The sequence below is a fragment of the Sciurus carolinensis genome, chromosome 1, assembly GCF_902686445.1.
Source record: "Sciurus carolinensis chromosome 1, mSciCar1.2, whole genome shotgun sequence".
In the NCBI taxonomy this organism is placed as follows: Eukaryota; Metazoa; Chordata; class Mammalia; order Rodentia; family Sciuridae; genus Sciurus; species Sciurus carolinensis.
In genome coordinates this window covers 136,906,043-136,932,920 of record NC_062213.1, presented here as the reverse complement: position 1 = coordinate 136,932,920, position 26,878 = coordinate 136,906,043, and the positions used below count along the sequence as shown (strand labels likewise).

Below are 26,878 nucleotides of genomic sequence, written 5' to 3'. Positions count from 1 at the left end.
CAGGCAGTAGTTTGTCTATCCCTCTTTATGCCTACATACTTCTAAAGGAATCTGAGGTTGTCAACAAATTTAAAGATAGGTTATGATTAGGGATGAGAATCCTAATTTATATATCTGATTTTCTTCTTATTTTTCAGCCTCTTCTGTCAACATTTTAAAAATATTAAAAAATTCTTTGAACCTCAGCCTTACATCTGTTAAATAAAAAGTATAGGAGGCCATTGTTTTTTTTTTTTTTTGGTTCAAAACTGCTCTTTTAATATAGAATTGTATAAAGTCAGTATGGATATAGTCAAAATATTGATCAATGTGACCTAGTTGATATCTATAGAACACTCCAATCCAGCAATAGGGGAATATGCATTCTTCTCCAGTACATGAAACATTCTCCAACACAGACTTAATCTAAATCATAGAAAACTTAAATGCAAAAGAATAAAGAGCATATAAAGCATTTTTAAGTCATAATGGAATTAAACTGCAAATCAATAACCAAGATAGCTAGAAAATTCCACAATGTCTGGAAATTAAATAACACAATTCTAAAAAATCCATAGGTCCAAAAGGAAGTCAAAAGGGAAACTGTAAAGTATTTTAAATTAAAAAGAAATATTTAACATAAAAATTTGTGTTGTGCAGCTAAAGGAGTTCTTTGAGGGATATTCATGTCATTAATACTTATATGAAAATAATTAAATGACTCAGAAGTAAAATTATTTGAAATGACACTTTCAAAGAAGTCTTTCTTCCACTCCTACCTCTCCATCTACTTTTCCTACATCACCACTACCATCACCACAAAGCTCATAAAATAATGGTCTTTTATTAATTTCTGACTTATTTTTACAGTTGCTTTTGAAAAGCAATCAAGTACATAAACATATTCTTTCCTTTCTTGCATAAAAGGAAGCATACTCTATATCTTTTTCAATATGTGAAAATATTTTAAAATTTAATTCCCTCTAGGAAAATATTTATTAAAAAGAAAAAGTATACTCCAAAAAATTTGTGAGCTTGTTTATTGAATGAACACCTATGTTCCCTTGGAATTAACTATGTTTAATTTAAATATGAGAAAAGTACATAGTTTTTTTTTTCAGCAGTAGAAATTTCGACAACTCAAATTTTAATGTACTTGATTCTTAAATGAACAATGGTGATTGATTTAATGTTTTAAGTAATATGTATAAATATAGATTGAAAATTTTAAAGATATTGGAAATATTTTAAGAAAAGTATTAATTTGAAAAAGTGAGATATAAAATTTTCAGTAAAATATGGTTTATGCTATATAAAACCATTCATTTAAAATGTGAAACTGAAATGCATATGGATAAGAACAGGAGGCCATTGCTTTGAATTAAGATCTTACATTAGGCCCCAAAAGACCAGACTAAAAATAAAAATGGAGTCACTTATACTAAAGGTACACAACACCAAACCAAAACTAAGGTGGAATCTGACCTTCTGAGAAATCAAGGTTGATTGGCCCTCTCTCATTCCCCCTTCAAGGCTGAAGTTACCAAGGTAACTAAGATATTTTTAAGATTCCAGGTGCAGCCAGTCTTGCAGGTATATCATCCCATAATAGGAAGTGAGGTCGTTCCCCCAAGTGGGAGCCATCCTCTCGTGACTGGAATTGAGTTGCCCCTCAAACAATAACCATTTTCCCCTGAGCCAGCAGGACTTTATAGTACCTAATGATCAACCAGATCACAGTTTGACTAAGACTGCTTGACAGCTTAGTTCTTTCCCGCTTTGTCCTTGCTCTGTATAAACTTAAAAGTTCCTATCTAAACCCCAAAGACAGGGTTTAGGACACTTGTCTCCCTGCTTTTTCCAGTGTGGCCACTTTCTTGGTTTACCACCACTTATGTTTCTGATTCAACTCTCAGGTGGCAGGTGACCAAATCTGGTCAGTTGGGATTCCTTAGTCAGGTCTCTGGTCAAGGACTCTGGTAATAGATCTCTTTCTTTTCCTTCTTTCTTTCAAAATGGTTTATTCATTCACTTCAAGTCAAATAATGGTCGTATACATGAGGTATTACGGCCTTGATTTGGGGACAAGTGGCCCTAACAATGTCATCACAATATCATGTTGCTCATATACACTCTTGAATTTCACTGGACATGCAACTCTGGGGAAGTGGTATTGTTCTTGTCTTGATTATTACAAAAGTGAGCTTTTCTTGGCTCCTATCTTGTGTTTTGAGTGCTGTGAAACAATAACCTGATCACTGCTCTACCTCTCCAGTGACATCCACAAGATAATAACACAAGTCCTTAGGAATAGGGTTCATAAAGCTGTGTGCATTTTGTAACCTGCCTCCTTTCCATCCTCATCTTGCACTTACTTTCCACCTGATTCCATGCCACAGACATGCTGGCTGTCTTTCAGTTCTTCCCAGCTCATAATTTCTCCCTGGAATGACCTTTCCTCATCTTTGTCCATGTAACTACTACTGATTCTTCTGATGACATCTCAAATGTTTCTGCTCATAGAAGTTTTCCCTAACCCAGAGATCAGGACAATTTTTCTGTCATAGATACTCTTAGATACGAATTATTATATAATTGGTCCTTTGTGTCTTTTGCAACCATAGATTCAACCTACTGCAAATAGAAATTATAAAATAATTAGGTTTATACTGAACACGTATAGACTTTCCCCCTTGACATTATTCCCTAAACAATGCAGTATAACAACTATCTGCATAGCATTTACATTGTATTAGGTGTTGTAAGTACTCTAGAGAGGATTTAAAGTATAAAAGAGGAGGTGCTGGGTAGGTTACATGAAAACATTATACTATTTATATAAGGGTTTTGATTATCTACAGATTGGAGTATCTGAGGGAGTTATGGAACCAAACCCCTCTGGATATTGAGGGATGACTATACTTTACGGTATTTATCTCAGTTTGTAATTATCCATTTATGCCTGTGATTATTTAAAATGTCACTAGACTGAAAACTCCAAGCTTACCACTACATACCAAGTGTAGACTCCTAACAAATATTTGTATATTGAATGAATGAGTGAATAAATGGTCACCAATTCAAATCAAAATACTTGCAAAAATCAGTTTTGAATCTTGGCTCTAACAGAGTTATAATTCTCTTTTATTTCATTGTTAAAGTAAAAGTATGTTTCAACATTTCTTTTGTGTTTATTTTATCAATTTTCTTCTTTTCTTTTCTATGATTAGACCAAGCAGATTCAAATATCTAACACAAAGCCCATTATATTCATTATAAGTTAGATTTACCAATTTTTATTTATCATTCCTTTGATCCTGTGACCTGCATGTTAGTTTTTAGGTGCTGTTAGGCATTAACTAGTTAACAAGTCTTTTCCTGCGAAAATCCTAAGATATTGTCTTTGATGTTGCCATAGCTCTACTGACATACTTTTCTGTACTTAAATGTCTTCTTTATTAAGACTCATTAGTTTTCATCTCATTTTATCTCATGTATGTAACATTATCTACTTATTGAATAATTACACCTATCAGTACAAGACCTTTTTAAATTCAGTTTAACAAATGCACATTGAGCAGATTTAACATGCCAGATATTATGCCAGAAAAGGAGATTACAAAGGTTAAAGAAATGGTCTCTTACTTTAGAGAGCTTATGAAATTTTAGGGAAAACAGGTACTTTAGTATATAATGCTAGAGAGAGCTGCATTATTTTAGGTCAAATAAATATTAGAATTGGGAAGGCATGTTCAGACAACAAAATAGGAAGAAGATCAAGAAGGGTTTAGTTGTATAAAATCAACATCATATATTATTTTATTTGAAAATAATCATATATATTGTCAACTCATTTTTGGAGAGTTTATATCATACATTTAGCACATGAAAGAGGGAATGAACAGTTTCTTATGAATACTCTGTTAAAACTTTCTATCCACTACTATCTAAATGAATTATGCAATGGCCATCTTGTAAACCTTTGTGTCAACTGATGATAAAATCAACTCAGTGGTTTGAAAGGTTATATTGTTATTGTAAACCTCATAAATACATTACAGCATCTTACATCTGATACAATTAACTAGAAGAATGACTTCATTGGCAATAAAGAATAATTTGTGAGAAAGTAGGTTATGACTACTTCTTTCCTTTTCATAAATTCATTTTCCATGTAAACTTCATAATTGAATCATATTTATGAAATTGTGATGTAAGTTTTGTATTGTTGATATAACAGCATTTCTGTCGTTTCTGCATTTTGGCCCATCAGATGTAGAGTTTGGCTTCTCTATGTGGTCTTCTATTATAGAGTCGGCCTCATAAATGTGTATGTGTGGGGGCAATGTAATAATTGTAAGAACAGCAAGTCATTCAGAAGAATTTCTGAGATTCAGTAAAACAGAGTTTTCTTTGTTGAACATAGAAATATGCTCAGTTTTAACAATTCTAGAGAAACAGTACTAAACTGGACGAGATGAAACTTGAAAGGCATTAAAAACGATATGACAACATATTCATTCTATATAGTCTATGGTGTTAATATAGCAAAATATCCATTCTACTAGTCTATAGTACCTCTGATAAATGCTGCTTTCTAAATATAGTCACAACATGAAAGGACAATAATGAAAAGGTAAATGTACCTTTTGAGAAAAAAAAAAAACTATTAGAAAAGTATAAAGATAGACTTACTGGTTCTCCTGCAAGTCCCCTGTCTCCTGTACTGCCAGGGGGTCCTGGTAAACCCTAGACAAATAAATATAAAACTTGTAGAAAAAGTAGTGTTTGAAAATTTTTTAATTTCCTTACCTTAGCTTTCATTATGGATCCTTTTCTATGTCTTCCTTTATTCTTTTGTGGTAAAATATAACTCTAAAATTTACCATTTTAACCATTTTTATGTATATGGTTTCATGGTATTAAGTACATTCACATTGTAGAGCAATCATCACCACTGGTCATCTCCAGAATTTTTCCATCTTGCCCAACTGAAACTGGATACCCATAAGATATTAATTCCCCAATGCCATCTCCCCTTACTCCCTGGTAATCACCATTCTATTTTCTGAAGTAGAATAAATTTGATTACTCTAGGCACTTTATATAAATGAGATCATATGATATCTGTCCTTTTTTATCTGGTTTATTTCACTTAGTATAACATCATCAAGGTTCATCCTTGTAGCATGTGTCTAAACTAACTTCCTTTAAAAGGCTGAACAGTATTTTGCTGTATGTACACACCACACTGTTTAATCATCAATCAGTGGACACTTGGATAGCTTCTACCATTTGGTTACTGCATATAATGCTGCTGTAAACATGTGTGCACAAGTATCTGAGTCTCTGTTTCAATTCTTTTAAGTATTATACTAGATACATAATTGATAAATCACATGGTAATTCTATGTTTAACTTCTTGAGTGAACACCAAATTGTTTTCTATAGCAGCCTTACCATCTTATATTCAGACCTTACCACCACTGCAAAAGGGTTCAAATTTCTCCATATCCTTGCCAATACATATTTTCTAAGTTTTTTTTCTTTTCTTTTCCCTTCCCTTCTCTTCCTTTCCTTTTCAGCAAGAGTATCCTAATGTGTGTGGAATAGTGTCTCATTGTGGTTTTGATCTATATTTACCAAGTGACTAGTGATGTTCAATCTCTTTGCATGTGCTTACTGGCCATTTGTATATCTTCTTTAGCAAAATGTTTACTCAAGTCTTTTGCTCATATTTTCACTAGGTTGGTGTTATGGTTTGGATCATAAATGATCCTCAAAGACCATGTGTTTAAGGCATGATTGCCAGCTTATGGTGCTATGGGGAGGTGGTGGAACCTTAAGGAGGTGGGGCCTAGTGGAAAGAAATCAGGTCAAGGGATGTGGTCCTGAGAGGAAAATTGGGACCCCTGACCTCTTCCTCCTTCTCTTTTGGCTTTCCTTTTTCTCCTTACTTTCTGGCCACAGTGAAATTAGCAGTTTTTCTCCAGCATGTGATCCTCACCATCATATTCTGCCTTGTCACAGAACCGAAAAAAAAAAAAAAAAAAAAAAAAATGAAGCCAACTGACCATGGACTGAAACTTCTGAAACCATGAGCCAAAATTAGTCTTTACTTCTAAGTTGATTATCTCTGGTACTTTATCACAGAGATGAAAATATGACTAACAGGTTTGTTGTTGTGTTGTATTTTTGGTTATTGAATTGTAGGAGTTTTTTATCTACTTCTAGTCTTATAATTAATTCTTATTTTACTTTATGACAAATGATTACCCAGAATTATTTTAAATTTGGATTTCCTTATACCTTTAATATTGATATAAAAAGTTGGTTTTTTTCAAATATAATATCCTTGTGATATATTAATAAGTATGATTTGTGCTCTTAAAAATCTGGCAAGGCACAGGATTATCAGGAGCTCCAGATGACTATAAATAACCATACTAGACTTCTAAGTTCTTTTTTTCAGTTTCATTTTTATATCATGCCACTTATAGTACCAGAAAAGTGAGTCTCAGATATGAAATACATTTAAAAATGATAGATAAAATCCTCCCCATCTTTTCACTCAAAGATTTACTCAGCACATACTGTGTGCTAGACATAGATAAGTACTGAAGGTATTTAAAATCATGCTCCAATTTGCAAGTTCCACCTTCTACACTGTTGACCCTGGAAATGCTAATAACTATATATCTAGTAATAACTACCATTTTATCTTAAAAGCTGAAAGTTAAGAAAAACATGATATTAAACTGGAAGTAAGGTTATTTATAATTCTAAATGCTGATAAGGATGTGAAGAAAGTTAAACTGTCATATTCTGTGAGTGGGAATGCAAATTAGCACAACCATTATGGAAAACAGTATGGAGGTTCCTCAAAAAACCAGAAATAGAACTACCATATGACCTAGCAATTCCACCAGTGGGTATATATCCAAAGGAAAGAAAATCAGTATGTTGAAGAGATATTCACCCCCATATTTATTACAGCATTATTCTTTAAGGACCAAGATATGGAACCAATTTACTTATATATCAACAGATGAATGGTTAAAGAAAATGTGGTATAAATACCCAAGGGAATGTTATTCAATCATGAAAAGAATGAAATCCTATCACTTGCAGCAAGATGGACAGAACTGGAGAACTATATGTTAAGTGAAGTAAGTTAGGCACAGAAAACAAATACCATATGTGCTCACTCATAGGTAAAAGCTAAACAAGTTAATCTCATGGAAGTGAAGAGTAAGTGAGGGGATGGAGAGAAGATGGTTAACAGGTACAGGGGTACCGTAGGATAGGAAGAATAACTTTAATGTTCTATAGTATAGTAGGGTAACTATGGCTAAATTACATCTGATTTTTCACGTCATATTGAAAAATTATACTGCATCCTCAAAATGTGTGTCAATTAAAAGTTTTAAAAATTCAAAAAGGCATTCAAAATTACTAGAATCACAATCTATATTATAATCATCAACGTTCTGTTCAGTTTCTATGGTTAGAGATAGGGAAATATGTCAAATTATGGACTCTTAGTTAAAATCTTGTTTCAGTCTTGAAAATCATATGCTCTTCATTCACTTCAGGTTCCTAAATGAAGAAATAGAATCAGTTTAAGGGATCCCTCTGTGCCTGATATACAAACTGAAACAGACAGTAGAAGTTCAGAACTTCAAATAATGTCTGCCCAATTTTCCTTGTAAAATGTGTTTGGATATAATATCAAACTGATTATACATCCTTAATATTGTTGATGATGCAAAAGGTCGTTTCACTAAGATAAGAAGCAATTTAAATATTCTCTATTTTTATTAGGGACAAATGGCAAAAGCACAGCTGGCATCAAATAAAAATTCTCTTTAAGAATTTTCAGATGCTACCAATAATGTATCATTTATAGTAGAGGTCCCAGCTTCATGACTTCAACTCAGTAACTGTAAAATTGATGACCATGAGTATAATACTGAGAGCTTTTCCCAAGCACATTAGAATAAAAATCATTTATTAGAAATATGGAAGATATTCCATTTTAAAGATGAGGAAATGGAGGCTCAGAGAGACTTACAAATTTATAAAAAAAATAGCTAGTAAGAGGAAGAATCAGTATTTGATCTCCAACATATCTGACTCCAGCATTATATAATGATACATAAACATGCAGGGGAATAATGATAGAGATAAACGTGGACATCGCATCTGAAATACTAGAGGCCAAAAGAAAGTGACCTCTTTCTAATGCTGAATAAAAACAAAACAAAAACAAAACCAAGCATCTCATATCCAGTGAAAATGTCCTTCAAGAACAAATGTGAAATAAAGACATTTCATAAATAAAAACTAAGTGACTAAATTATTAGCACTCTTTATTAAAAGAAATCTAAAGGAAGTTCTATAGACTATAGGAAAATGACACCATTTAGAATATAGATCTTCAGAGAGGAACAGTGAGTACCAGAGATGATAAATAGGTAGGTAATTACAAAATGCTATTTTCCCCCTAAATATTTCTACAGTGCATATTTCATTTATATTAGCATAATACAATTATAGTATAAATGCAATTCATAAGATAATAATAGTATAAAAGACAAAAGGTTGGTAAATTGGCCTATATGATTTCAAGTTTCTTACACTTATGTTAAATATTTAACATAAAATATTTACTTTGTGGCACTTTACAGAAAGTCTACTGACCTTGACTTAGCTACTTAAAATAATAAGTATAGCTAAAAATTCAATAGATAACTAAAAATAAGATTTTCAAAATTATTCAATGATAACAGAAGGCACTGACCAACAACAAAAAGGACACAAAGAAAAGCAAAACTTACAATGGAGGACCTATATTAATCACATTAATAGTTACATTAAATGGAAATGGTTCAAACACTGTCATTAAAAGCCTGAGATTCCTGGGTTCAATGTCCAGTATGCCCCCCACAACAAAGACGGATTGTCAGAATAAAAACACAAAATTCAACTATAATACATTCAATTTGAAATATCAAAGTACACATAGGTTGAAAGCAAATTAATGAAAAAATAGCCATGTAAACAGTAATCACAGGAAAATTGGAGAGATTATATAATAAATATTGATAAAGTAGATGTCAAAACAAACAGTATGCTCAGGAGGAAATAATATTACCAGAAATAAACAGGATATCTTTAATGAAAAAAGGGTCAGTTGTGTCAGGAAGACACAATGATTCTAAAGGTGAATGTACTTACAATAGAATTTCAAAATGCATAAAGCAAAATCTGACAGAATTAAAGAAATAGAGAAATACAAAATCAAAAATTTTTATACCCTTAACACATCAATTGATAGAGTATTTAGATAACAAGTCAGTAGTATATGAACTGTTATAGTTTTTATGATTTAAAAAACCAAAAACAGTGGTTCAGGTTTTATCACCCTAATTTCACAATGGATTGTGACCTTCCTTCCTAATTTCCCTTTGAGTCAGATCTATATGTTGGAAGGTGAATACAGGAAATGGTGGTTGTTCACAGATAAATATACTTTCACAGGTTATCTACCAAGAGTACTATATATATATTGTTGGTTTTCACTGGGTGTAGCTCAGTGATACAGCATATGTCTAGCACATACAAGGTCTTGGGTTCAATACTCAGTATCAGTTAAAAAAAAAAAAGAATTCTGACAATTTAGAGATGAAAGAGGTTTTAAAACTCTTATGTCTATTTTCCAGGTAAGGAAAACAGGATACAGAGAGCTAAACAATTTAAGCAAGGTTATGTAGTTTTTAGGAGCATATAAGAACAAAGGTCAATCTGACCTCCAAAATATTCTCCTATTGTTGCTTGCTGCTGACAGTGCATGAAGGACTGAATATGCTAAGATTACTCTGAAAGATAAAACAAATCTTTCAGGCTTATCTGATTTTTTTTGATTGACTGTTTCTCACTCCCCCTAGGTCTCAGTTTATTAAGGAGTAAGAGATGCAGGCATCATATCCAGCAAACCTCAACAACTATACTAAACTCATGATTTAATGTCTAACTCATGTTATTCACAAAGGTATGTTTATTCTTCCAGTAGTCTGGGAGAATTTTTGCTGTAAGCTAAGGTTACAAAATAATTCTAGTATTTTTTGTTTGATTGAAGGAGTCAAATATCAAACACTTCATTTTCTAAGCTAAAAATGCAGGTTAAAGTCTAAGGAAGGGTCAACAATGTACAAAATGAGTAATTTTATTTCTCTATTCCTCATTTCTTTAAAATGAGAGTAATTAACATGAGCTCCAAATTCCTCCACTCTTTGCAACACGCTAGCCTTATGTATAATAAAGCAAAGTGGTCACAATTTACATAAACATGGTTTACCCTGACAGAATAAAAACCCAGATAGTGAGTATTAATAATCAAGGAATGTTTTTTGGAAATGACTTTAATTAATAGTACAAAGTCAAACACAAGTTCTTTCCCTAGAAAGTCGTTTTTTTCTCTTTTAGGTCTCTGTTATTTTAGGTTTGACCAGTCAAATATAATGCTATTGTGAGAAACAACAGGCAGGGGGCAGCAAATTTCAAAAAGGAACAAGAAAATGTAGTGATAATCACTGACAATACAGCAAACATTTTTATCCTACCCTATTATGACTTTTTAGTTACAATCTGTTATTATCAAATTTCATAATGTTAAAGTATACATGTACATGTATATGGCAAATAACATATTAAAAACTCACTCTGAATAAAAGTAATTAAAATATCTATATATTTCAGTTTTTATGTTCATATATATCTAATATCTTATGTGTATGTTTATGTATACATGTATGAATCTTTTTTAGATATTTTCCACTTACTTAAGGATGATAATCACAGAACTTGTAGCTTCTCAGGGAAAGCATATGTAATCTGGTAAGACGGCTGATAGTAGGAAAGTATCCAGTATTATAAATTATTAAAAGCTCTTAGAACAGAGCCATGGGAAAGCATGATCACATACATAGCTCCACACTCCAAAGGTGAAAAAGATATTCACGTTTAATTACAAGGAAACTAGGTAAGAGGCCTCAGAAAAATTTCTAGTTTTAGCTTTATTATATCTCATGTGTATATATATCACACCACTTTATTTTGAAATGGGTTCTACAGAAAAACTAATTTATCATATCTATAGTGAAATCAAAATAAGAACTTGTATTCTTTTAGTCTAAAAAATGAATACTAATCAATAATTCTGTCAGATAATAAAGCAGATAATTTCATAATGTATTCATATATTAAAGCATACTTTGTGCACTATAAACATATATAATTTTATTTGTCCAAATCTCCCAAAACATTATTTTAACACAACCTCCTAAAAGCAGATAAAAATTATTCATAGCTTATTTTTTAAGACTTACTGGTTTCCCTTGAACTCCTCTCTCTCCAGAATTTCCAGTCTTACCCTGCACAAGGGAAAAACAAAACAAAACAAAAACAAACAAACAACAACAAAAAAAAAAACAGGTCAAGAAGGCAACTCCTCCCAAAATAACAGGGGAAAGAACCAAGATAAATAGGGAAGGTTTAAAATGTTCATAGTTATTGTGAAATGTTTCATTACTTACAATAAGACCATGAGGCCCTCTTTTTCCTTGATTTCCTTTTTCACCCTAACAAAGTATCAATACCAAATAAATTAGTTAGAATTTGAATTACAGTCTTACACATAACTAGCATACATTCACAAACAAAAAATAATACATTATAGTTCAATATTGAAAAGAAAACATTTGTGTGTGTGTGTGTAGTAAAAACTATGTATGTTTCATGTGTAAACCAAGAAAATTTAGAATTAAGCATTTGTAAGGAAGCACATGGTTTTTTAGAGAAGTAGGATATGGAGTTCAATAAAATTTATCTGCATATGAAAAGAGGAAATCAATGATTACCTTGACACCTTGTATACCTTGTTCTCCTGGGAGACCATCTGGTCCTCTTGGTCCCTAGAGATGGGAAAAATATTTTGTTGCTAATTTGAAGTGTTCCTTTTTCTACTCTTATGTGTCCTTGCAGATAAGACATCATGCTTTTTAATTGATAAACTCCTTCTGCTTATTTTTACGCTCTGACTACAGAAAAGCTGGGCATATGGCTAAATTTCTTTGTACAAGTGAATCAAGCCCATGTTTTTAAGATTTTATGCCAAAAAGAAAATTATATGACCACAGAAATTGCTGATAAGTTTGTTATTTGGGTATTTTGTTCACTTTCTTGTTTACTCAGCAGTGAGCTAGGACTTGTTCTTAAAATCTTTAACTTTTAAAAGTGGCCACCTTGTTTGTCTAAACAATCTCCTTAAGTTTCAAGTTTTTTGGAACAGTGCTTTTCTCTTCACCTTAAAAAATGAGTACTGATGGCATTGTATCTGCTCTGCACCTGCTGGACAGTAATTACTAGAAGATGGCAGGGGCACAGAAAGGAGACAGAAATGCTGTTGGAGATACTGCAACTTTAAAGTAACTTTAAAACTTCCTAATATTCATTCAATAATTAGTTGCAAAGCAGCACTGGAAGCAAAAGTTTCTCCCTATTTAAATTGTAACTTTCCTTTGAAGATCTTAGAGTCCTTTGTAAGGTACTTAATTCAGTTCTAAAAACCTCTAACTGAAGATCTGCTGCAGAAAAGGAATTATATGAAGCGTTATGAAGATATATAATTGTGAGATTTGAAAAAATCTTTGTAATGAAATGAAGAAATCTTTGTAATGAAATGAAGAAATCTCACAATTATGCAGAATTAAAAGGCAAATTACACAAGTGACCATAATAAAGGAAGAGATAGGCATGTCAGGAACCTAACAGAGAATTCAGAGATAGAGAACTGTGATATGGTAATGGGAAAGCAAATATCATTTTGGCAGTTGTAAGTCAAGTTCTCTTGGAATTACTCAAAATAGAGGGAGTTCTAGTTCAAAGGATGGTATGAGAAAAGGGTTCAGAGGCATGAAAGAAGATACTCAAAGAATGAAATGATTTTGTTTGGCCATGTAATAGATATAATGTAGAGAATTATTTAACAAATAATTGTGGTAAGGAAGACAGATTGAAAAGGAGAAGGACTGGAGTTTATATTTAAATAAGTTGGAAGAAACCATAGATCTCAATAACACAATCAATAATTCAGACTTAACGGACATATATAGAATATACCATTCAAAAAAGAGCGAATACACTTTCTTCTCAACAACACATGGATCCTTCTCTAAAATAGACCATATATTATGCCACAAAGCTACTGTTAGCAAATACAAGAAGATAAAGATACTACCTTGTATTCTATCAGATCATAATGGATTGAAGTTAGAAATAAATGACAGAATAAAAAACAGAAACTACTCCAACATCTGGAGATTAAATAATATGCTATTGAATGATGAATGGATAACAGAAGACATCAGGGGGGAAATAAAAAAAATTCTTAGAGGTAAACGAGAACAAAGATACAACATCTCAAAATCCCTGGGACACTATGAAAGCAGTACTTAGAGGAAAATTTATTTCATGGAGCACATTCAATAAAAGCAGAAAAAAAATCAACAAATAAACGACCTAACACTACAGTTCAGAGCCCTAGAAAAAGAACAGATCAACACCAAAAGTAGTAGAAGACAGGAAATAGTTAAAATCAGAGCTGAAATCAATGAAATTGAAACAAAAGAAACAATTGAAAAAATTGGCAAAATAAAAAGTTGGGGGCTGGGGATACAGCTCAGTTGGTAGAGTGCTTGCCTAGCATGCAAAAGGCCCTGGGTTCAATCCCCAGCACCACCAAAACAAAAAACAAAAAACAAAAACAAAAACAAAAAGTTGGTTCTTTGAAAAAATAAACAAAATTGATAAACCCTTAGTCGCACTAACAAAGAGGAGAGAGAAAACTCAAATTACTAAAATTCAAGATGAAAAATGAAATATCATGACAGACACTATTGAAATACAAAACATAATTAGAAGCTATTTTGAAAATCTATATTCCAACAAAATAGAAAATCTTGAAGACATCAACAAGTTTCTAGAGACATATGAATTACCTAAACTGAACCAGGAGGACATACACAATTTAAACAGATCAATTTTAAGTAATTAAATAGAAGAAGTCATCAAAAGCCTACCAAGAAAAGCCCAGGACCAGATGGATTCTCAGCTGAGTTCTACAAAACCTTTAAAGAAGAGCTCATTCCAATACTTCTCAAAGTATTCCATGAAATAGAAGAGGAGGGAACCCTTCCAAACTCATTCTATGAAGCCAATATCACCCTGATACCTAAACCAGACAGAGATACATGGAGGAAAAAAAATTTCAGACCAATATCCTTAATGAATATTGATGTAAAAATTCTCAACAAAATTTTAGCAAATCACATACAAAAACATATTAAAAATATAGTGCACCACAATCAAGTGGGTTTTATCCCAGGGATGCAAGGTTGGTTCAACATCTGGAAATCAATAAATGTAATTCACCCTATCAACAGACTTAAAGAATCACATGATTATTTCGATAGATGCAGAAAAAGCATTTGATAAAATATAGCACCACTTCATGCTCAAAACACTAGAAAAAATTGGGGTAGTGGGAACATTCCTCAACATTGTAAAGGCTATCTATGCTAAGTCCATGGCCAATATCATTCTAAATGGTGAAAAACTGAAAGCATTCCCCCTAAAAACTGGAACAAGGCAGGGATACCCTCTTTCACCACTTCTATTCAACATTGTCCTTGAAACTCTAGTCAGAGCAATTAGATAGACCAAAGAAATTAAAGGGATATGAATAGGAAAAGAAGAACTCAAACTATCCCTATTTGCTGGTGACATGATTCTGTATTTAGAGGAGCCGGGAAATTCCACCAGAAAACTTCTAGAACTCATAAATGAATTCAGTAAATTAGCAGGATATAGAATCAATGCTCATAAATCTAATGCATTTTATTCATGAGTGATGAATCCTCTAAAAGAGAATTTAGGAAAACTACCTCATTCACAATGGCCTCAAAAAAATAAAATAAAATACTTGGGAATCAATTTAACAAAAGAAGTGAAAGACCTCTACAATGAGAACTACAGAACACTAAAGAAAGAAATTAAAGAAAACCTTAGAAGATGGAAAGATCTCCCATGTTCTTGGATAGGCAGAATTAATATTGTCAAAATGGCCATACTATCAAAAGTATACAATACATACTTCAATGCAATTTCAATTAAAATCCCAAATGACGTACCTCACAGAAATAGAGCAAGCAATCATGAAATTCATTTGGAAAAATAAGGACCCAGAATAGATAAAGCAATTCTTAGCAGGAAGAGTGAATCAGGGGGTATTGCAATACCAGAACTTCAACTATACTACAAAACAACAGTAACAAAAACGGCATGGTATTGGCACCAAAATAGACAGGTAGATCAATGGTACAGAATAGGACACAGACACAAACCCAAATAAATACAATTTTCTCATACTAGACAAAGGTGCCAAAAACATGCAATGGAGAAAAGATAGCCTCTTCAACAAATGGTGCTGGGAAAACTGGAAATCCAATCCATATGCAGCAGAATGAAACTAAACCCCTGTCTCTCACCCTGCACAAAAATCAACTCAAAATGGATCAACGACCTCAGAATCAGACCAGAGAGCCTGCACCTTATAGAAGAAAAAGTAGGTTTAAATCTTTATCCTGTCAGCTTAGGATCAGACTTCCTTAACATGACTCCCAAAGCACAAGAAATAAAAGTAAGAATCAATAAATGGGATAGATTCAAACTAAAAAGCTTTTTCTCAGCATAGGAAACTATCAGCAATGTGAAGAGAGAGCCTACAGAGTAGGAGAAAATCTTTGCCACTCATACTTCAGATAGGGCACTAATCTCCAGAATCTATAAAGAACTCAAAAAACTTTACACCAGGAATGCAAATAACCCAATCAACAAACAGGCTAAGGATATGAACAGACAATTCACAGAAGATCTACAAGCAATCAACAGATATATGGAAAATGTTCAACATCTCTAGTAATTAGAGAAATTCAAATAAAAACTACCCTAAGATTCCATCTCACCCCAAGTAGAACGGCGATTATCAAGAATACAAGCAACAACAGGTGTTGGCGAGGATGTGGGGAAAAAGGTACACTCATACATTGGTGGTGGGGTTGCAAATTAGTGCAGCCACTCTGGAAAGCAGTGTGGAGATTCCTTAGAAAACTTGGAATGGAACCACTATTTGATCCAGCTATCCCACTCCTTGGCCTATACCCAAAGGACTTAAAATCAGCATACTACAGTGATGCAGCCACATCAATGTTCATAGCTGCTCAATTCACAATAGCCAGATTTTGGAACTAACCTAGATGTCCTTCAATAGATGAATGGATAAAGAAACTGCAGTATATATATACAATGGAATATTACTTAGCCATAAAGAAGAATAAAATTATGACATTTGCAGGCAAATGATGAAGTTGGAGAATATCATGCTAAGTAAGATAACCAATCCCAAAAAACCAAAGAATGAATGATCTCTCTGATAAGTGGATGATGATACATAATGGGGGGTGGAAGAGAGGCAAGAATGGGGGAAGGATGGACTATATAGCAGAAAAAGAGGGGTGGGAGGAAGGAAAATAACAGAATGAATCAAACACCATTACCCTATGTAAATGTATGATTACACAAATGGTACACCTCTACTTCATGTACAATCAGAGAAACAAGTTGTATCCCACTTGTTTACAATAAAAAAATAAATAAATTAGTTGGGAATGGGGAACAACAGATTTGTATACAAACAATAAAACAAATATCCCAGTACAACCTGCTCATTGGAATGATCCTCCTAGGCTTCCGTACCTTCTCTTATATTCCATCTGAGATAAGCCTTAGTTTAGCTTTTATTATTAAAAGTTGTTTGCTATAATAGGACTCTTTTCCTGCCTACTCTTAGGGTACCTGCATTCCTCCCTCCCCTTGGGCATGTTCATGGATTTGGAGAAAATACTCATGCTCCATGAGGACCTACAGCTCCGCTAGTCCTATTAAAATGAAAGCCAAATCTCTGGTCTTAGAACTCCTCAGTCTGTATTCAAGGTGCTCCATAATGCTATCTTCCTTTTCTGCCTTATTTTCCAATAGGACTGGGAAGCTAAATTATTGTCTTATTACACAAGACCTTGAAGGTCACATTGAGGAGTACAGATTTAATTAAATAGATCAGTTATTTTCAAAATGTGTTGTTTATTCAACCAATGTTTTCTGAGTGCTTACTACAAACTGGGCATCGTTTTAGGCCCAAAGGACACAGTAGAGAAGAGACAAATTCCTGAATTTATAAACAAGTAAATAAGCATTTAAAATTGAATTATAAAATGAAAATAGGTATTCAAGTATAATGAAGAAAAATAAAGGATGTTACAGGACTAGAGAGCATCCAAGGTGGGGAGCATGACTTTAGCTAGAGCACCAAACTCTCTAAAAAGTGACCAGTGGTTAGACCAGCAGGAGAGCAGACTTCAAGGCATGCAAGTAACTGGGGAAAGGTCACTGTGGCAAGTGTGGAGGTGCTAGGGGCAGGGGGTGTTGGTGGTGCTTGGAATATTCAACGGTTAAGTAACTGAAAATTAGAAAACAGTGATTAAAGAATGAATTTTTAAGTGTGAGGGTCCCTCAAGATTTTGCTCTAATAATTTCCCTCATCTTAAAATTTCTCTGGTACTTTCAGTGCCTTGTTTTCTTCTTTCTGCCTGCAAGAAATTCTGCTTAACTTTTTTTGGAGTTAAAAAAGAAGATGGCAGAGAGATTTTGAAAAGGAATGACTGATCAAATTCTAAAATGCTACAAAAAACAAAATCTGAAGTGAAAATGTGTCTACTGGTAATCAAGCACTTAAAAACTCCTCTGCCACCCAAAAGTTCTATGTGTTTCTTGGATATTTTGTTACTGATTAACTGTTCAAAAGATGACACCATTAATAGAAAAACAAATAGAAAAACAAATTAGAAATATAAGTTTGTTTGGGGTAGGGAGGGAGGAGCGTTGGAACATGAGAGTTCAGTTATGGAGCATGACGAAGCAGATATCTCCAAAGCTAGTAACAAAAGTTAAAGTTTAGAGAGATGGCAGTTGACATAGGATAAAGCTTCAAAAGTGGTCCCAGACACAGAGCTACAAATTTAGAATAATAAAAAATAGGTTAGTTCAAAAATGGCAAACAATTTTGGATAAAATAAGATTTATTGGGTGCATAGATCTATATGTAGAAAAGACTGCATTTAGCTGAAAGAAAGTCTCATAATTATGTACTAGTTTCTTATCCTGGCATAGCTGAAATAGTTCAAACTATACTTTTTAAGATGAAGGAACTAAAATCTGTGGATATTAAGTGAGTTGCCTGACTTTAAATGTCCAAGAACTTTCAATAATTGTGCTTGATTAACTTTATATTTTTTTCACATGTCAAAAAAAAACAAGAGTTAAATTTTGTTAGCAAGTGAATTTGGATTGGAATAGAGGAACTTAAACTTAACAAAACCTTATAGAATAAATATTAAACATTCATGAATACAATGATTGTAATTGAAATGAACTCTCTCCAAAATTCACCACTCATTGTTAATGTTCTACATTAAAATGATATTATTGAAAAAACATTCCCATATTTATAATTTTGCTTACTAAGCCAGGATTACACAGGGAACAAAGAAAGAAATTTCTGTGCCTACAGTGAAAAAGATAACCAGATTAAATTCAAAAAAAGACCTAAGTATTGCAATTATATTAATTAAAGGTCATAAAGGCTAAAGTAGCTAGTTAGGGGTTTAAGTCTGGCAGAATCCTTGGAAAAGCTGATACTTTTCTATGCTTTAGGCAAAAGTGAATTAATTAACTAAAGGCTTAGCTTTATCAGCATCTGCAAGTTCCACTCTGGACTGCTTAGTATATGCCTGCTTTGACTCATAAGCTTTAGGAAATTAGGCAAGTTGCATTACAATAGGTATCTAATTTGGCATAAATTAAAAAAAAACTGCATTAAAATATCTCCTGGATATTTCATGGATATTCTCTTAGCTAGGATTAAAAAAAAATCTAATCTTTTGTTTATTTTCTTAGGAAAGTCAAAATAGGCTACACTGAGCTATTAGTGGATTTTCAAAAGGAGAGTAAAATTCTGATAGCTCAACTATGTAAACAAGAATGTTTTGTAAAGTAACAACTACTTGAAAGGTAGGCAATAATCCTGTAGTTAGCCAATTAAGTGAATGAACAATTTGGTCCCAAACACATTAGATGAGGAGACAGGACTATTACTTCATATAAATGCTAAAATTAAAAGGAAAAAATGATTAACTAAAGCATTAACACATACTGCGTACTCATTTAAGAAGTCTTTTATGAGAACTCCAAACCCATTTCTATGACTCCTATAATAAATTATAATAGGCTAAGTATCTATGAATGAAGGAAACAGTCCTTACTCACAGAAAAACTATAATTTGGACCCATATATTTATATTTCCTTTAAACCACATCTGTCTATCTTTGCCTGATCCCTCTATTAATTTTAAGTCACTCAACATGCCTCACTAATGAGCCAGCAGATTTTTCTGCCTCTTGATTTACACAGCTGGAACCAAATGTTCCATTAAACAAAACTGACACTATCAGTAATTTTGGTGGAAGAGATTCGTGCTATAAAGTACTTCAGGAGAGGAAACCACAGAGGAAGGTGTGTATGTCACTTGGAGTGCTCCAGGCATTACCTAGCACTGAATCTAAATGTAAATACACAAGGTATACATTTCCTCACAGGAGTCCATATTCAGAATTTTTGTAGTCAGTCCATATTGGATGAAGATAGCTCAAAATGAAAACGAGGCAAAAGTCAACAATATCTAAGCATCATTCTCCAAGGTAAGGAGCTATTTTTATTGAACACATCATTATGAGGAGATTTTTCTGAGGTTAGTGTACTTCTTTAATTGTATTACTTACTCTTAGACCTTTAGGACCTTGACTCCCAGGTGGTCCTCTTGCTCCCACATGACCCTACATGTTGCAAATTAAAAAATCAGTTATAGAATTCACAGGAATGCTATCAAAATAGTAGTCATAGTCTTTCTTATCACATAACACTAATGCTCCTTAGAAATTTAATAAAATGGATTGGTTTCCTTAAAATATGCATTAATTATCAAATACCACATTTTGTGGTAATATTCAGCTAATGTTCAGTTTTTGAAATATTCTACTATTTAGAGAAATGTCATTTTTAGATATTTATGCCCTAAACAAAGAATGGCAAATTTATTTAATATTGATTGATCAAATAGTTTATAGCAGAAATACACCTGGAGTGAAGGAAGGAGATATTCAGCCCACTAGAGCAGTCTAATAGCCTGGTCCATTCAAGAGACAATGACCATCATTATACTATTCCTTTACTATTATTTTAGACAGTTATGACATTTTTATCACATAAAAATAGATTTTTTTTCCTGAAGCCATGAAGAATGTTATAAATGTTTCAGATTAGCATATCCTAAGAAATAGCCTGCAATGGAAATTACGTTTATTAAGTCAATTTATTAAGGCAATTATAATGAATTAGTTTTATTCTTTATAGTCTTTAATAAAGGCTTATTTGGATAATAAAATTTATCAATGAACATTCAGTAGATAAAAATGTACTAAACTTTAGAATCTATTATTCATTTATTTATTTTTTTATCTGACTAAAAGAGGCTAGCAACTGTGCACCAGATCAGTCGTCCTGATTTTAGAAACCAAACCACATGTCTATGAATATACTAGAAAAATAGACCTATTTTAAAAAACAAAAGCATCACAAAACAGTATAAACCATTTCTGACAAGAAAAGTTCTACTCAGGGGATCACAAGACTGATATTTTTCTTATTCAAGTTTGCAATAACTATCAAATTCTGATAAGCAAAATTTTTCTCTTTAGGGGAAAAATTTCATTATCTTTCTGTAAACTACAGATGGAATATTTTTAAACCTCAAGTTTTATTTAATAAAGGTATATTTCCTATTTAAACTGGTTGAGAATATTTGCTATTTTCTAAGAAAATATGTTGAAATTTATGGTTATGATTTTTTTGACCATTTGATCTTACTTCTGGTCTTGATTAGTCAACAGTTTCTTATATATGTAATTATTCTGAAGAAAGTTTAAGTGTTTTTTTTACTTTAGGTTACAGAACTGAAGTTGGTTAACATGCCAAGTAGGGGAAAGGAAATTCAAGATGCTGTCACATATTCCAGACTGTTTTGTATAATTAGGGAGAGCAGCAGTCTCCACTAGCTTATAGGATTTTTTTTACATGAATTTTACATGAAGTTTAAAAAAAAAGCAGCATAACAGAAGAGATGGATTTAAATTAAAGCAGACATTCTAGAAGGGATCATATAGTATATTCTGTACTTACAGGTAATCCCAAAGGGCCCATGGATCCTGGAATCCCAGGAGGACCTGGATATCCCTATGATTTAAGTACAGTATGAAAAACACAAAACATTTATTGAATTTAGTTGTTTTCACTGAGGATAAACCAGCTATTATGAATAGAACAAAAAAGAGATAACTTAATAAGTTCTTCTTCTCCTAGCCAAGATATAAGAGGCCACAGAAAAGATTTCTGCAGAAAGACCACAGACCTCAAAAACATGTTCGCATATATTTGTATTCATTTATCAGAGGGTCTTTGCCTGGAAAAGAAAATTGCTAAGTAGGTCACATATTATAGTCTATTGAGAAGAGAAAAATCATTTTATCTTCTGTAGATTATAGTATCTTGTGCATGAGTGTTTGTTATGTTATATACATTAAGAAATTATATCTTTTTCAGGGAGGGCAAGGAATTCTATAAGGAATGTGAATGTGTACAAATATTTTTGTCTTTCAAATTTTAGAAGAAGCACAAATTGTATGGTATTAACACTGATTCTGAGAATGGTTTTAAGAACTAATGATTCCTGAAGTTGATTAGTTTTATGATATGTTTTCTAGCCAAAAGCAAATGGAGATAGCTAAAAAACAAAAACAAAAAAACAAAAAAAACTCACAGAGCTTTTCTGAAAAAAAAAAAAAGAATAAATTAAAAAAATGCAACACATGTAAGTTTTTTCAGCTGTTACTATCTTAAAGTAGAGTAAGATGAATTCTGAATTCTGAGATTTCAGGTGCCAAAAAATTACCTCAGGATCACAAACTCATGGAAAAGTGGTAGTGATTAAATGTACCACATAAATTTTAAGCTGTAGGAGAATTAGTAGAATTCTAATTGAATTTTTCTTAATCCATTCTAGCCAATTTATGATGGCTTAACTCTTCTCCCAAATTATGCATGCTTTTAGTGCCTTCTTGTCACCTGGCATTGTGTAAGATACACCAGTTTAAAAGAAAATTCTAATAGAAATTTATTATACAATAGCATTTTTCACTTAAATTTCAGATAAGGCAATTATACCTCTGAAATGTTTATCTTCATTATTTTCTTCAGAATCATATTTTTAAAATGATCTCTTACCATAACACCCTTTTCCCCCTGGGGACCTAGTGGGCCTGGACTTCCACGATCTCCCTTTTAAAACAAGAAAGAAAAGACAATAACATTGAGTCATATTAATTAATCATAATTGAGCTAAGGATAGAAAGTCATCAGAATCATACTATAAATGCACATCTTATCCTAATATTCAGTAATTTTTAAATTCAAAAATTTTGTATCTTTATCCTAAATTGCAAGACTTCGAGTACAATAAAAATCCTCTGAAGATATTTTTAAGGGGAAAAATACTAAAAGTCTTATTAAAATGAAGAAAATAGAAATTATGGTTGAACAGGATTTAATATTAAGCATGTATATGCTAAAGCTTTTAAGTAGATGTGCTTACAATTTTATGAGACATACAAAGTATGAGAATAGTGAAACTATCAAAACATATTGAAAATTTAACTAACCTGTATAACCATTGAAAGAAATTTTACTTTTTAGTTTGTCTACCACAATTAAGTGCCACAGAAGTAATTCTGGAGACTCATGACAATCAAACCTACTTTAACAGATTAAAAAGATAAATTTGATTCACAATAAAATTTCAAGAATTATCAAAACCCAAATATAGAAGATTTAACCCAACGTAGAAGTAACTAAATCAGAATAAAAGATTATGAAATTATCTAATTATCTCACTGTTAATTGAAAAATCAGTAAGTATATATTAAGCATTTTGTACTAAATGAGAGTTAGAAGAAATATGTAAACACAAATTCTACTCTCAAGTAACCACAGATGTGATATTAACAAAGAAGAAAAATTACAAAACAACAGTTTTTTTTTACAACTGCATTTTAAACTGTGTAGTACTTATTTTAACTCCAGGAATGAAGAAAGAAAGGTTAGAGGAGTCTGGAGAGAGTTTGTAGAGAAGATGGCAATTCAACTGAGTCCAACAGTTTGGTTTTGAATAAATAGAGAGGATATGCTAGACAAAGAAAACAGAATGGAAATAGGAACAAGAATATATGAGAGAGGGGGAAAAAGAAAGATAAATTGATAACTTATTCTTCTCTTTCAAAATTGCTTCCGATAGGGGCTTACTATCATAAAGTAGATTTAAAGAATATTTAACAATACATCAAAACTGTTTCATACTTCTTTCAAGACCATATCTTTTTTTTCTCTTTCTTTTTTTATTATTTATTTATTTTTTTATTATTGTACACAAATGGGATACATGTTGTTTCTCTATTTGTACATGGCGTAAAGGCATACCATTTGTGTAATCATAAATTTACATAGGGTAATGTTTGATTCATTCTGTTATTTTTTTCCCTCCCCCCAACCCCTCCCACCCCTCCCCTCCCTCTATACAGTCCTTCCTTCCTCCATTCTTGCCCCCCTCCCTAAACCTAACTCTAACCCTAACACTAACTCTTCCCACCCCCCATTATGTGTCCTCATCCACTTATTAGCGATATCATTCTTCCTTTGGATTTTTGAGATTGGCTTATCTCACTTAGCATGATATTCTCCAGTTTCATCCATTTGCCTGCAAATGCCATAATTTTATCATTCTTGATGGCTGAGTAATATTCCATTGTATATATATACCACATTTTCTTTATCCATTCATCAATTGAAGGATATCTAGGTTGGTTCCACAATCTGGCTATTGTGAACTGAGCAGCTATGAACATTCATGTGGCTGTATCTCTGTAATATGCTGATTTTAAGTCCTTTGGGTATAGGCCAAGGAGTGGGATAGCTGGGTCAAATGGTGGTTCCATTCCAAGTTTTCTAAGGAGTCTCCATACTGCTTTCCAGAGTGGCTGCACTAATTTGCAGCCCCACCAGCAATGTATGAGTGTACCTTTCTCCCCACATCCTCGCCAACACCTGCTGTTGCTTGTATTCTTGATAATCGCCATTCTAATTGGGGTGAGATGGAATCTTAGGGTGGTTTTGATTTGCATTTCTCTTATTACTAGAGATGTTGAACATTTTTCCATATGTTTGTTGATTGCTTGTAGATATTCTTCTGTGAAGTGTCTATTCATTTCCTTAGCCCATTTGTCAGTTGGATTATTTACATTCTTGGTGTAGAGTTTTTTGAGTTCTTTATAGATTCTGGAGATTAGTGCTCTATCTGAAGTATGATTGGCAAAGATTTTCTCCCACTCTGTAGGCTCTTTCTTCGCATTGCTGATAGTTTCCTTTGCTGAGAGAAAGCTTTTTAGTTTGAATCTATCCCAGTTATTAATTCTTGCTTTTATTTCTTGTGCTATTGGAGTCCTGTTGAGGAAGTCTGGTCCTAAGCCGACATGTTGAAGCTCTGGACCTACTTTTTCTTCTATAAGATGCAAGGTCTCTGGTCTGATTCCGAGGTGCTTAATCCATTTTGAGTTTAGTTTCGTGCATGGTGAGAAATATGGGTTTAGTTTCATTCTGTTGCATATGGATTTCCAATTCTCCCAGCACCATTTGTTGAAGAGGCTATCTTTTCTCCATTGCATATTTTTGGCCCCTTTGTCTAGTATGAGAAAATTGTATTTATTTGGGTTTGTGTCCGTGTCCTCTATTCTGTACCATTGATCTACCTTTCTATTTTGGTACCAATACCATGCCGTTTTTGTTACTATTGCTTTGTAGTAGAGTTGAAGATCTGGTATTGCGATACCCTCTGCTTCACTTCAAGACCATATCTTTACAACTAAAAAGATACTGTTTTAAAAATTAGCAGTTAATATGCTATTAGCTATATCTCAATATATTTAAGAGTTTCAGTAGAGGTAATATATCAGACTTATGAATGATTTCTAATTAATATAAAATAGCACATGAAACTCTCTCCTTGGTATTTAGCTTAGAATTCTTACTATAAAACAAAACAAGGAAAGAGGTTACCTTTTCACCAATGCTTCCAGTTATCCCAACTTCTCCAGGTAAACCAACAGGTCCCTTTTAGGACAAAAAAATGTAGCACATTACATTGCTGTTGTAGCATCCTGGTCTTAAATCATCCATAATTAATATGTTTTTTTCTAGTCATTATGGATTTTATTGTTTTGTAAAATTTCTCTTCATATAGGTACACAGCCTATGACTTCACATCAGAATTAATTTAAGTCCATCAAATACGTGGATGTGTGTGTGTGTGTGTGTGTGCGCGCGCCAGGCACTGTGTGACAAGAACCATGTGACAGGCATTACAGTGGGAGGCAATGAGACTGTGTGACAAGCACTATGTGACAGGCACTACACTGGGAGGCAATGAGACTGTGTGACAAGCACTATGTGACAGGTACTATACTGGGAGGCCATGAGTTTTGCATTCAATTATAAACTCTGCCCTTGTGAATTGATAATTTACTGGACGTTACAAAACTCCTGTAGTTTTTATATCTGCTTGATGTGGAGACATTAGTTTAAGAAATCATTTCTATGACATTTTTTTTCAAATCTCCTCAATACATGACAGAACAATATGTACTTTTTCATTCATTCATTTACTCAAGAAATATTTGGCACTTACTCTGTGCCAGGCACTGTGCTAGTTGCTGAGATTTCATTAGTCAGCAAGTCAGAACTTAACCCTTGCCCTGATGAGTCAAAAAGCAACTAAACTGAAATTAAATAATTATAAATTATGACATAAACTCAAAGAGAAAACTATGATGCTTATGTGGAGAATAAAAGAGAAGGCTATTTTAGCAAAAATGGTCAGAGAAGGTCAGAGGCCAGGCATTTAATGTGTAATTTGAAGAACAAGAGCTGGGTGTGGTGGTGCATGCCTATAATTCCAGTGATTTGGGAGGCTGAGGCAGGAGGATCACAAATTCAAAACCAGCCTCAGCAATTTAGTGAGACCCTGTCTCAAAGTAACAAATTTAAAAAAAAGGGCTGGGATATAATTCAGTGGCTAAGTGACCCTGGCTTCAACTTCCAGTACCAAAAACAAACAAATATGAGGAAGAAGGAAAGGCCAGTTAGCCAAGTGAAGAAAGGAGGAAGAGTATACTAGGTAGTACAAATAGCTTAAGAAATGAATTGATGAGTCAGAAAAAGTGAAAGGAAACAATCAGTAACACTGTTTGAGAGTGAATAAGACTCAGGGTTTATCTACCTTTGTCTTTGTGTATTTTCTATTATTTCTCCTTTAAGCAGTAGAGAAAACAAAAAGAATAACAAATAAACTTTAGAGCATCTCTTTCCTGTCTAAAGTTATAAGAAAATTACTTTCTACTTTTATTTAAAGACATGAAACATTTTCTTTTTCCATAGCAATCAAGTAAAGACTCGGATTCTCATATAATATTTATTTGCATAGAAAAGCACAGAGTCATGAAAAATTAG

At 32.8% G+C, this 26,878-nt stretch overlaps 1 protein-coding gene and 1 non-coding gene across 3 annotated transcripts in view; one reads left to right on the top strand and one right to left on the bottom strand.

The window, feature by feature from the left end:
* The window catches only part of Col24a1 (collagen type XXIV alpha 1 chain), a 391,233-nt gene that overhangs the window by 119,526 nt on the left and 244,829 nt on the right, over nt 1–26,878 (bottom strand). For both annotated transcript variants that reach the window (XR_007104846.1, XM_047523663.1), the window contains exons 25-32: nt 25,430–25,483; nt 22,550–22,603; nt 21,449–21,502; nt 19,993–20,046; nt 11,901–11,954; nt 11,577–11,621; nt 11,370–11,414; nt 4,675–4,728 (exon numbers count right to left, since the gene is read on the bottom strand). Coding sequence is in view for 1 of the 2 variants with exons in the window: in XM_047523663.1 (XP_047379619.1) it covers nt 4,675–4,728; nt 11,370–11,414; nt 11,577–11,621; nt 11,901–11,954; nt 19,993–20,046; nt 21,449–21,502; nt 22,550–22,603; nt 25,430–25,483 (414 nt within the window). In the remaining variant the exon portion in view is untranslated. The remainder of the gene's footprint in view (nt 1–4,674; nt 4,729–11,369; nt 11,415–11,576; nt 11,622–11,900; nt 11,955–19,992; nt 20,047–21,448; nt 21,503–22,549; nt 22,604–25,429; nt 25,484–26,878) is intronic.
* Trnaa-agc (transfer RNA alanine (anticodon AGC)) lies at nt 13,710–13,782 on the top strand. Its single transcript has one exon. It is a non-coding gene; the product is annotated as a tRNA-Ala (tRNA).